Genomic DNA, 13,870 nt, shown 5'->3' with positions numbered 1-13,870 from the left:
TTAATTTTTATGTATTTTTTATGTGTTTATTGATCTTATCTTAATAGGTTTTGCTGACAATGCCAAGTTTGCTCTTTGCAGGATTTATTAGGCGGCAGGGTTTTATGCTTTGGAAATTGATTTTATGGCCCTTCAGTATGATGAACTCTTCTGATTTGGCGATTATTTTAGATTTATTAGATTTATTATTGTTTTTGCTTTTTGCTTCAAGGTTTATGGCATTGTTCAGTTTTAATGGTACTTTTTTATATAATTTTGTGATATTTTCTTTCAGTAGTTTAGCGTGGTCTTTGAGGGTAGTTCATAAATATTGTTTGAAAATATTAAGATATTGGGATTTGATTTTATGTTTGATATGTCTTTCTTTAGTTTTTTTTGGAATTGGGTGGAAGTTTTTTTTAAAATATATATGTATGTATATATATATATATATATATATATATACATACATATATATATATATATATATATATATATATATATATATATATGTGTGTGTATCTATATATGTGTGTATGTATATGTATATATATATATCTTCTATAGCTGGTTTAAATGCGCATTTGCTCACTATTTTTGCTTATCTATATAGCATACTGCGTTTTTTGAAGGAGAAGAAAAAACTGAAGAATAATGTAAGAACAGATTGCTGCCCCATCCCAAACCCTCAGTCGATGTAGCAGCACTCCACTGTGAGTCAGGCTATATACCAGTCGATGTATGTACTGAAGCCCTTGGCAGCAGGCTACTTCAGTGTTATGCCAGAGTGCTCATCTAAACTAGCCATTGTTATTGAATTTTAATTAGTCTTTTTAAATTTTTATCTCCATTACCATTTTCTTTATTATATGAATATTAGTTAGTTTAGTTACTTTATAAATGCTTGTGATATAAGCTTTGTATAACATTTAAATCTTACTTGTAAACATTTTGAATTATGGTTGGAGTTTTGTTTTGGCTATTAGTTATAGCATCTGTCTTAATCTTTTGAACTATATTTACCTTAAAAATTATTAACTGGCATGGTAATTGTTCTTGAGTCTTTGAAGATAATGATTTTTCTATTATGTTTATAGTGATATGTCTAAGCAAATTAATGTAACTTTCTTTAAGGAATCAAACAAGTTTTGCATAGTATCGATACTATACAAGTCTTGATATAGTTAACTTATATCTAAGATTCCTTTAAGAAAGCTACGTTAATTTGAAAATACAGTTAAAAATAAAAATGAAAGTACAGTTTAAAATTTAAGATACATCTTAAATGTTGAGAGAAATTTTTAACTGTATTTTCTTTTAAGGTTGTATTTTTTTGACTTTGAGTTTGGTATTCTACAAAGTGTGCCATTAGATGTAGATATAACAATTCTCAAAGGATAAAATTAGTTTCCTATATTAGATCTTTTTGGTTAGAAAATTTAATTTTGAAATGAAATAAATTTTATTTTGAAATAAAAATCTAAATATAAACTTTAAAAGTATGTAATATGTATACTATGCATGTATACATGTGTTAGTGTTATTTATGCCTGAAAATAATGATTTAAATAATGATACATACAACGTTGGATAAGCTAATTTCAGTGCTGTCATACTCTTCTTAAGAAAAAAATGTTTTATTTAAAATTTATTAAAAAAAAAAAATTTATTTAACTGTGAGTGAATAGATTTTATTTTAATGACATAGCTGAGATAAATATTTATATTTTTAGTTCTAAAAAAGTTAACAGTGCTTTTGGCAAGCAAATATACATCAATGATTTTATTTTTATTATTTTCTTTGAATGCCTTTTTTTGAACTTTTGTTAATTTTTTAACGTACAAGACATCAGAAAATATTTTCTCATGTCTTGTACATTTTAAATTATAAAGTTATAGCCTATTATCTTATCTCATACCAATATATTAGTCATGCATACCAATAGGAATCCTAAACTTGTAAAATGGCTTGCAATTTTTGTTTTTGATCAAATTTTGTTTACAGTCTATTGATGGAATTTTTATTATAGGTTGTTGGGCCACCTGGTACTGGAAAAACAGATGTAGCTGTACAAATTATTTCTAATATTTATCATAATTTTCCTGATCAAAGAACACTTATTGTGACACATTCTAATCAGGTTTAGAATTGTTTTATTTACCTATTTTTGTAATTAGAAAAAAAGGAAAAAACAGGTTTTAAGATATAGGAATCCTGTTCTTAAGTTATTTTAGTATTTAGACTTCTGATTATTAAAACTTAATTTAAAATAGTTTTGAATTAATTATAAAAATATTTTCTAAAAAAAATGAAAAACAAATTGTAATCATGATAATGATGATGTCAATATCATCATTGTGTGATGAGATCATCATCAAGATATGGTAATTCATTTTATAGTTTTTTTTTTGTTTTTTTTTTTAAAATTAAAGTCATATAAACTTTTTTTTATTAATTAATTTTTACCGTCAGGCTTTAAACCAACTGTTTGAAAAAATTATGGCCTTGGACATAGATGAACGACATTTATTACGTTTGGGTCATGCTGCAGAGACCTTAGAGACTGATAAAGATTTTAGCAGGTTCTTATATTACTTTATAAGTATATTTTTATTTTATACATGTTTGATTTGATATAAACTACAAGGTTTATAAATATTTCTGACAATCAGATAAACAGAAAAAAAGACAAGCCTATATATTATTAGCTAAAGTTTGTTTTGTAAATTAAAGACATGTTTATAAGTAAAGCTTATTTTTTATATTAATATATATATATATATATATATATATATATATATATATATATATATATATATATATATATATATATATATATATATATATATATATATATATATATATAAAATATGTATTGAACTTTAAATTTGTGATTTTGAATTTACAGTCAGATTTCTGCCTCTCCTGAAAACCTCAATTTTTTAAAATATATACATATTTTTTATATATTTCTTATTAAAGGTATGGGCGTGTAAACTTTGTACTTGCTCGAAGGTTGTATTTGCTGGAAGAAGTTCAAAGGCTTCAAGTTGGTTTAATTCTCAAATTCGTAGCAATGTTTAATAAAAAATTTTGAAAATTTTTTTATTGCTATTGTACTTTTTTTATTGTATTATTTTATATAAAAATACGAAATTAATTTAATTTTGTCCTATATATTATACAATTTTTGTTTTATATATTTTTTAATAAATACAGCAAAGTTTGGGTGTTTCTGGTGATGTTGGTTATACATGTGAAACTTCTGGCCATTTTTACTTATATCAGGTAAATAAAAATTTTATCTAAAATATTTATATTTGTATAGATTAAAACTATTTATCTATTTATTTATTACCTAATATATTTAAATGTGGTAAGTTAGTATTATCAATTTTTTTTTTTTTTAATTATAAAAATCTTTATTAGGCTTTTTAATGCTTTTTAATTTTTTTAATTTGCGAATTGATTAATTTGTGCTTTATTAATTCTATAAATTTAACATAAAAATAAACACATTAGACAATAATTATCGGTCTTCTCCATTTAAAATTTAATGTACAAAAAAGTGCTGCCCTGATCGTCATTTTTAGGCTGGCATGTGCCATTTTAAAAGTTCATCCTTGTTTACTATTCAAAATAAAAGGTGCGAAAAGAATTCTTTAAATAAATTCTAAAAGAAATTATTCAAAAAGAAAAACAGTTTTATTTCAATTCTAAAAGAAAATACTCAACATAAAATACTTAACATGAAATACTCAACATAATATACTTAACATAAAAATGACAACAAAAAAAGTTTTATATTAATATTAAACAAAATAGTTTTAAAAAAAAATGGTGAAAGTAACATTTTAATTAAATTTTAAATAAAATGATTAAAATAAAAACAACAATAAAATAAAAAATAAAAAACATTTTAAATAAATATTAAACAAAGTAATTTAATAAACAACAAACATATGGTAAAATAAACGTTTTTATTTAAATTTTAGATAAGATAGTTAACATAAAACAACAACAACAAAAAAACAATAAAAATATTTTATTTTAAAAATATACAAAACAAATATTTTAAAAAAATTAAAAAAACTGCGGTTAAACAAAAGTTTGATTCAAGATAATACTAATAAAACTAAAATAAAAAAACTAACAAACAAAAACAACAACAACAAAAAAGTTATATAAATATTAAACTAAATAATGAAAAAAGCAAACAAAAAAACTGTAAGATAAACATTTTATTTAAATGTTTGTCGTACCACTTGTTTGCATATTCATACATATATATCTGGCTTTGTGATGAAACATTACGCATTACGCCTTTCACATACAGAATTATTGTAGGACTGCGCTATTTACATTACGTTAAAAACTTTTTTGTTTGCTTAATTAATTAAACGATTAAAAATACCTTTAAAGCGGTTTAATAAATAAAGTAATTATTATTTTCAAAACTTCATATGATGGTTCTAAATAATTGAACAACAATTATGTAAATATATTCATTACATACAAATAAAATAACATAAATATAAAATTAAAAAGGAGTAATTTTTTTTATATAGTAACCTTTTTAATCAAAATACTCAGCAATAGAAAAAAAACTTTAATTAATACAACATTGATAAACAAATCGTGAAAAGACTCTATTAAAAAATTTTTTATTATCTAGCAAGTTTGTGAATATTTATTTAGACTTTAATGTTACATTTTTTTCAGGGATAACAGTAACGACTATACAGTAACGACTGGTAGTTTTATGTAACTGATTGGTTAATAACCATTTCCAAAGCGCTGTTTAGTTGTTATTTTTTTAAATAACAAACTAATGTTTCATCTGTAAAGAGATTAATGTTAATATATCTGGTAGCACTGTTAATATTATATTAATCTATAATATCATTCATGTATATTAAAACAACAGGCGCTTTAGTACTGATCCCTGGAGCACACCTACCTTACAGGGTAGTTCAGATGGTAACTGATCACCGATTCTTACACTTTAAGTTCTTCTTTTTAAGTAACTTTTAATCCATTGAAGTACAACCCCTCCCTGATTTTAAAGATAGATTCATTATTCGCAGCAAGTTTAAACTAACACCTGGGTATTCTTTTTTTTATAAATTGGTACATTTATATCTTTGCACATACCTTTTTTTATCTTAAAGATTCGTTACTATTTTATACAGTTGATTTTTAGAAATCCCTCAATATTTATTCATTCTACTAACATGATAATTTGTTCTACAAACATGATGTGTTTTTATGTAAACAATATCCACATGTTGTTCAATTTTATAAATCAATAAAAATGACTCATACTTTGAAATGAATACAAGAAAAGTAAATATCCATTCAATATAACAGTATATTAGTTATTTACCGAGTGCTTTATATATGTGTGTGTGTGTGTGTGTGTGTGTGTGTGTGTGTGTGTGTGTATGCGTATATATATACAGTATCGGACAATACGAGTGCAACCAAATAATGCTAATTTAGTTTCTTTATATAAAAGTGCTGCATTTTTTCAAATTAGAGAAATAACTATGTAACTGTTTAGAGACAAAGTTCTTCAAGTTTTATTCATCACAAAGTTCATTATTTGTACACGAAAATTAATAAATTAATCAAAACTATTAAAAAAAGTTGATTTCCTTCTGGACAAAACAAGTGCAACGCGACAAAATGTTGACCAAGCTGGTTTTCGCTATCAATATTTCGTGGCGAATCCTTTGTTGTCGATCATAGTCTTGCATCTTCGAGGCATAGGTTCGATCAGGTGATCAATAAAACTTTGTGGAATCGCTGCCCAGGCCTTTTGGATTTGTTCAAACAGTTAATCCTTATTACGAACACCTTCACGATTAATTCTGCGGTTGACGATCTCCCACAGGTTTTCAATAGGGTTGAGATCCAGAGATTGAGGCGGCCAAATTATCACCGATAGGTGGTTGTCTTGAAATCACTGCTTGACTACTTTTGCAGTGTGTTTCGGATCGATGTCTTGCTGAAAAATCGATTTTATTGGCATATTCCATTCAGCATGAGGTAACATAACATCTTTCAGGATATTTTTATACATGAAACAGTCCATTATTCCATCAATTCGATGTATTGGACCTAGACCGTTAGCAGAAAATTACCCCCAGACCATTACATTGCCTCCACCATGCTTCACGGTCTTATGACAGTAACGTAAATCAAGGCGTTTTCCGGCCGGTCGACATACACGCCAAATGCCATCGCTCCCAATGATGTTGAACTTCGATTCATCACTGAACAGGACAGTTCGCCATTTCTGCACATTCCAGTCAATATGAGATGTAGTAAACAGGAGTCTTTTCTTCTGGTTTTTTAGTGAAATCAGCGGTTTCTTTGCGTCGAGAAAACAATCCGGCTTCAACAGCACATCGTCTGATTGTTTGGTCCAATACAGGCAGCTATAATTGCTTTTGTATCTCGACTGATGATATCCAGGGATCTTTCTTGACGGATCTGACGATCATAGAATCCTCTCTAGAAGTGGTGGAACGCGGTCTTCCACCTTTGTTATCTGCTGCCAACTTCCCCGTAGAACGATATTTGGAACATAATCTTGATACGGTCCATTTTATCACGCGATATTTATCACAAATACTTTTTTGTGACATTCCACTTACGTAATTGCCAATAATTTTCTTTCTTAGTTCCAATCCAAGACTGTCGGGAGCCATTTTTGCACTTTAAGTCATAAAAATAATAAAAATAAATAATCACGCTTCTCAAGGCTTACCGTGTAACATTTACCTTGTGATGATATAATAATGCTCTGTGGAACACAACGTCTTGGTTGGATATGGACTGTATTGATGTAAAGAAACACTTGTTGTATTTCACTTCTTGTATTGATGTTCTTCGATAAAAAAACTTTGATAAAACTCACTTCGATAAACTGTCTTGATAATACTGACTGATTGACTTCCATATACTGACTGAATTACATGTTGATTTACATGTCTCTCATATAGTAAAATGAACCTGTGTGAACCTGTTCTGGAAGATTCTAGATGCTTCTTTTCGATGCTTCTAGAAGCTTCTGGATGCGTCTGGATGCTTCTGAATGTTTCTGGATATTTCTGGATGCTTCCAGATGCTTCTTCTGGAAACTTCTGGAAGCTTCTGCATGCTTCTGGAAACTTCTGGATACTGCCTTTAATTATTAAAAAACTTCCATGACGTTGACTCGAACCAGACTTAAGTAAATGAAACAAACCAAAAAAGTTGCACTTGTTTTGTCCGCTGCAAAATGGCACTTGTCAACGAAATTCTGCCTGTGTGCTGTCACCTGTCAGCTGATTGTTTATGTCATGGCATGCTATGACTCTAGACTCCTGAACTGTTTGCTGTGGTAGTATAGTTTGTTTCGTTTTTAAGACATGTAAAATTAGGAACACTTTTTTGCATTGTTCGATGTTGGTTGCAAATGTTTTGTCCGCTACTGTATATATATATATATATATATATATATATATATATATATATATATATATATATATATATATATATATATATATATATATATTATTGCAATAAGTTAGATCTTCCTATATTTATAAACAGTGATGTACTCGATGAGTCATCTACTCTTCATCTTTAAGGATTAACTCTTACTTCCGATTTTTCTTGGAAACCATATATCAAATCAGTTGCAAAATTAGCATTTGCTAAGGTTGCATCTCTTTATCAAGCTCGACACTTTCTTACTTCGGATTTTAATCTCCATCTCTATAAATCTCAAGTACGGCATTGTATTGAATACTGTTGCCATATCTGGGGTGGATCTTCTAATGATGCCCTTTCTCTTTTAGACAAGGTGCAAAAATGCATTGTAAACATAGTTGGACCTGCTCTTGCTGCCAACCTCCAACCATTATCACATCGTCATAATGTCGCTTCTCTTTCTCTTTTCTACAAATACTATAATGGGCACTGCTCTAAAGAGCTAGCGTCTCGTGTGCCATCTACTAAAATTCGTTCTCATGTTACTTGTCGTTCAATTAAGTCTCATCCTTTTTCTGTGACTGTTCCTAAGTGCTCCAAAAATGCTTATTCGTCTAGTTTTTTTTTCTCGAACGTCAGTTCTTTGGAATTCGCTTCCTTCATCTTGCTTTCCTGATTCATATAATTTGCAATCCTTTAAATCTTCTGTCAATCGTTATCTTGCTATACAATCTTCATCTTTTCTCTTCCAGTTACTTCCAACTTTAATTAGTAGTTGCTTGCAGCCTTGTTGGAAGCAAATATGTTTAAGAAATATATGTTTATATATATCCTCAGAGTTAGGGTTGGTATTCTGCAATGTCAACCTAACTGCCGACCTTAAAGTGTTAGAGGTCGGCAAAATATTGCTGACTTTGTTTCTATGTCTTATGATAAGACTTTTGTGTCAAGTTTTTTTTGCCGACCTCTAATAGATTGAGGTCTGCAAGTTATTATATATATATATATACATATATATATATATATATATATATATATATATATATATATATATACATATATATATATATATATATATATATAATATATATATATATATATATATACACAAATAATGCCAGTGTATTCCTCGAATAGACTGCTCAATGTTCTTAAAAAACAGAGCAAAAATAATTTAGTAAAAACATCTAATTTAGGATCATCAGGAAGAATGTCCATTTTAAACATTCTTCCTGATGAACCTACAGAAGGAGAAACAACCTGGCAAAGAAAAATTTAGGTAAGTGTTTTTACTAATTTATTATTGCTCTCTCTCTGTTTTTGTGTGTGTGGTGTGTAGATATTGAAAATATAGCTTTTCTGAATTTTTATTCGCATTATCTGAATTTTTATTACAAGATTTATAGAGAAACAGTTTCTTTTTATAGCCAGGTTTAAATAGTTAATGGGTTCTGAGTAAGATATTTCAGTATACGTCAATTTATAAAAAGAGTTTTATAAATTTGTTATCTTTTATTTTTGATATGGTGAAGATACCTGAATATACATAAAAGATTTTCTGCCTTTCCAATAAAGTTAGTACTGAAACGTGATCTTTATTATATTATTTGATCTTTTCTTTAAGTTGTTTTTAAAAAACAGTATCTTAACTTGAGTTTTTCTTTTTTGTTCTTTAATTACTGAATCTTATACTGCTTAACAAAAAGTAAAAAGTGTGCAGACTAATTGTTACAACAGGGTTCCCTACTCCTCCTTAAAAACCTTAAATATCCTTTTAAAAAAAAAAAAAAAACTTCTTAAAAGTCTTTAAATAACCTTTTAAAAAGTTCAAATTTAACTGCTCTTCTTAATTTCTCCTTATTTTCTATCATTATCTTCAAGGAAATTTTATTAAAGTATATGGATTATACTTATTAATAGAGAAGCAAATAGTTACTTCTTTGATGATTTGAAATCCTACACGGGCGCACACACACACATATATTAGGGTGCATCACAAAACAAAAATTAAGAAAATTTGACTTTGTCTGACACCTAGTTGTGTTCTAAGTATTCAAAAATACTGACTTTCAATATTTTTAGAGGTCCTCAACACCCTTGAATATTTGACCAGTACCTAATGATTTCAAAAAAATAGTTTTTTAAAAATAGGTCATGTTGGATCTCAAATTAAGTGAAATTTTATAAAAATTTCAATAATAATAATCATTTTATTAAAAAAAATTCACAATCGATTTTACTGCAATAAGTATGACATTTTTAAAGGAAAAATGAAAAAGGTGCATTGTATGCTAGTTTTTGTAGCAGTGAAATATAAAATGTTTTTTTTTTTAAATGATGATTATTTTTGAAATTTTTTTTTCAATTTTGCCTAATTTGAGACCCAGCATGACCTACTTTTGAAAAAACTATAACTTTTTTAAATATTAGGGACCGGTCAAGTATTCAAGGGTGTTTTTTTTTAAGTCATTGTTTTTTTAATATATAGAACACAATTAGGTGTCAGACAAAATCAATTTTTTAAAACTGTTATTTTGTGATGCACCCTAATATATATAAATATATATTTATATATAGAGAGAGAGTCCACTTTTACCTTTTTTTTTAAAGCACCTGTTTGATTTAAATTATTTTGAAAACTGTGTAATTTTTTCAATATTATATCTGGTTGCTTGCTGTCTGATGTGTATTTCCCCATTATTTATGGTTGAATTCCTAGAAAAATGTGAATATTTTTTTGAAAAAAACTGTTGATGAAACTTGTGGTTTAGCTAAGAACAAATATTCCAGGTTTTGTAAAACTGTCGTTGTTGATAACAAAGAATTATTTTTGACTTTTGATAAAGATTAAAAATCGTTTGGACTACTTTTTGTAGAAATACACTGATTTAAAGTTATATACAAATCTACAGCAAATTTTTAAAATTGTCCTCATTTTATCGCACAAACAAACTCAAGTTAAATGAGGGTTCAGTAGCAATAAAAGTCTGATTGATGACAATATGACTTCAGACATCATCATCTCTTTACGTTCTATCCAAGATTACCTCACATTTTATGGGTTCATGGCACATGAAGTTGAAATAACTAAAGATTTGTTGGATAGCTGCAAACAGGCAAAAAAAAGGTATTTTGATGATCAATGATCAAAAGCTCTGTCTACAGAAGAAGCAGAGAAAATGAAAGCAAAAAGTAATTGAGGATATTGAAATAGTGAATACAGAAATTCGACAGGCATTATCTATGATTGAGAATTTAAAGAAGTCGTCTGATAAAATTGGATTCCGTGCTGAAAAAAGGATAGCTTTAGGTTTGTGCTTTGAATAAATTTTTAGTTCATATAATACTAAATGATATATGTCATTATTTAATGATTCTCTTTGTATTTAGATGACATTAAAGCTGACATATCAAAATCTAATGCATTAAAAAGAGCTGCCTTTAAAAAACAAGAGTCTTTTGAAAAGCTTTATGTTAAAAAAAAGAAGCTTGTTAAAAAAAAAAATGAACTTTTATAATAATGTTATATATATATATATATATATATATATATATATATATATATAATATATATATATATATATATATATTTATATGTGTGTATAGTATATTATATTTATAATAGTTTATCTATTTATATTTAGTATTTATTGAAAAAAGAAAGATTCTGTTTTTAAAGTAATCATTTTCTCCTTAATTCTCCTTATTTTTTTCCTTGAAAAAATTGGCGTTCTCGACCAAATCTCCTTATAAATTGAAAAAAATATCCTTAATTCTTCTTAAAGTCCTTATTTTTAGCCTCAGTTTTAATAGTGGTAACCCCGTAAAAGCAACTTTAGAAGTAAAATCCTTATGTTGAAATTCCTCAACAGCTCAAGGCTTTTAAATCAGTCTAACAAAAAAAGGAACTTATCAACTGTGGCGAAAAATTTGTTGAAAATAATAAACAATATCTTTACTTGAGTTTTTCAAGTAAAAGATATTGTTTTTGATGATGATGATGATGACAACGACGACGACGACGATGACGACGACAACATTTTTGTGTATATTTTTATTATTAATGCTTTTACATTTTAGTTGTTTATATTTCATTTTTTATATGTAGATTGTCTCACGATGGGAAAAGTATATCTGTCAACTAAAGCATAAGGTTGAATGAGTTGTATAGATAATTTTTAACATTTATTATTGTTATATAATTTTTTAAATATATTTAAAAAAAAGAATTCTTAAAGTGGGATTTTTTAACTGGTTGAATCTATGAAAGATTTGCATAAAAAAGATTGTATTTATAGAAAAGTTTATAATTTGAAGAGCTGAAGAGTTTTTTTAGAGAGGTTTATAAAAGTTTGTTTCTTTAAAGGTTGATGATGCTGAATCAGTTTCTGAATTGTTTCCTTTTAAAGTTTATTTTTTAAATGCACCTCAAGTAAGTTTTTCATTTTTTTTTTTATATATATATTTTTTTTCTCTTTGTTTAAACTAATTTCTTTTAAAAAATAGTAGATGTAGTGTCATTTACTTATTTAGCCATTGTTCAAACAACGTTCTTATGAAGAGGATTGGATAATTGCTGAAGTTGAATTTTTGTTACTTATTTTATTATTTTATTTTATGAGTTTATTATTATTTAGTTATGCTGGTTGTTTTTTTTTAAATATTTGTGTAGGGTTGTTACAGACACATTCAAAAGATTTTCACTGAACTAGAAGAGTTCAGGGCTTTTGAGCTTTTACGAAGTGGTATGTATTGTATAAATTATGTTTAATATCTAGTATTTAATAATAGTATTTATCCAAAATTTTCTATTTAGGAAGGGATCGTTCAAAGTATTTACTGATTAAGACTGCAAAAATTATTGCCATGACTTGTACCCATGCTGCCTTGCGAAGAAGGGATCTTGTAGAATTAAATTTTAAAGTATTATATTTGTACTTTTTTAAATATCTACAATATTTTATATACAAAGGTTGTATATACACTATAACAAACAGTTTTATTTTTAGCATGATGTTTTTTTTATTTTTAGTTTGTTTTGTTTTTAGTATGATGTTTTATTATATTTTTAGCATGATAATATTTTATTTTAGTATGGTATTTTATTTTTAGTATGATAATGTTTTGATGGAAGAAGCAGCTCAAATCCTTGAAATTGAAACTTTTATCCCGTTGATGTTGCAAGTAAGAATTATATTACTCCTTTTGTGAAAGTTTATTTTTTTTTTAATACAAATGTATAAGTTTATGTTAATATAGAATCCTCAGGATGGACATAATCGTTTAAAAAGAGTCATATTGATTGGTGATCACCACCAGGTTCTTATTTTTTTGTTTTTTTATTAGTTATTTGAATCACAAATAAAATAATCAAAAAAAATAAAAAGGTGTTTAGTTAATAAATACAAAAATGAAATAATAAAAATGGAAAAATAATATAAAGAAGAAGAAAAGTTGAAATTTTTATTAAAAATAAATGTAAATAAATAAGTAAATAAATGTAAATAAAATAAAATAAATAAATGTAAATAAAATAAGCCATTAAAATTATCAATTTAATTATCTTTTATACCTAGTAACGAACTGATAGCCTAATAATCTAAGTTTGTAAATAAATCATATATACTTGTATTATATCATATATACGTTATATACATAGCAAGTAATAATAAATTGCATATAATCTAGTATATAGATCACTGGTATTATATTTTATATACTTATATGCATAGCTTCCTCCAGTCATCAAAAATATGGCTTTCCAAAAGTTTTCTAATATGGAACAATCTTTGTTCACAAGATTTGTGAGACTTGGTGTTCCCTATGTTCAGCTAGATGCACAGGGGCGAGCAAGGCCAAGGTAAAAAAAAATTAAGTTATTTAAAAATTTTAATTTTTGAACAAAATTTATCATCCCACATATGTTATTTTTTAGCCTCTGTCAGTTATATAGTTGGAGATACGATAAACTAGGTGATTTGCAGCATGTTGTTACTTGGTCTAAATTTAAGCATGGAAACCCAGGAATGTTTTATGACTACCAATTAATTGATGTTCAAGACTTTAATGGTGTTGGAGAATCTGAGCCCAATCCTTACTTTTATCAGGTATTTTATATTTTAATTCTATTTAAATGTAATTTTGTATGGGAACAATTTTAGACAAAAAAAAAATACTTTTCTAACATATGGATACACCATACATCACATCATACATACATCAATTAAAAATTAAGTGTCTGTTTTACTGTTGTGACAATTCTAAGGTCATTATATATAAAATATCTAAGCATCACTGTTCTAAAATTATCTTAAATAGAGTACACTATCTGCCAACAAACTAATAATTTACTTCTATTGAGGTCAGCACAGTAGTATATTTTGCTCACTTTAAACAAAAACACATATT

General features: G+C 26.7%; 1 protein-coding gene across 1 annotated transcript in view; it reads left to right on the top strand.

Annotated features, from left to right (window-relative positions):
* LOC101240579 (RNA helicase aquarius) overlaps positions 1 to 13,870 on the top strand; it is a 79,472-nt gene that overhangs the window by 52,725 nt on the left and 12,877 nt on the right. Inside the window, exons 29-41 of the mRNA XM_065806281.1 lie at positions 2,010 to 2,120; positions 2,453 to 2,562; positions 2,963 to 3,029; positions 3,200 to 3,268; positions 11,571 to 11,615; positions 11,829 to 11,894; positions 11,996 to 12,043; positions 12,135 to 12,207; positions 12,279 to 12,385; positions 12,575 to 12,646; positions 12,722 to 12,781; positions 13,195 to 13,322; positions 13,398 to 13,569. Of these exons, the coding sequence (XP_065662353.1) occupies positions 2,010 to 2,120; positions 2,453 to 2,562; positions 2,963 to 3,029; positions 3,200 to 3,268; positions 11,571 to 11,615; positions 11,829 to 11,894; positions 11,996 to 12,043; positions 12,135 to 12,207; positions 12,279 to 12,385; positions 12,575 to 12,646; positions 12,722 to 12,781; positions 13,195 to 13,322; positions 13,398 to 13,569 (1,128 nt within the window). The remainder of the gene's footprint in view (positions 1 to 2,009; positions 2,121 to 2,452; positions 2,563 to 2,962; positions 3,030 to 3,199; positions 3,269 to 11,570; positions 11,616 to 11,828; positions 11,895 to 11,995; positions 12,044 to 12,134; positions 12,208 to 12,278; positions 12,386 to 12,574; positions 12,647 to 12,721; positions 12,782 to 13,194; positions 13,323 to 13,397; positions 13,570 to 13,870) is intronic.

Source organism: Hydra vulgaris, chromosome 09, assembly GCF_038396675.1.
Source record: "Hydra vulgaris chromosome 09, alternate assembly HydraT2T_AEP".
Classification (NCBI taxonomy): Eukaryota; Metazoa; Cnidaria; class Hydrozoa; order Anthoathecata; family Hydridae; genus Hydra; species Hydra vulgaris.
This window is presented reverse-complemented; position numbering and strand designations above follow the sequence as displayed.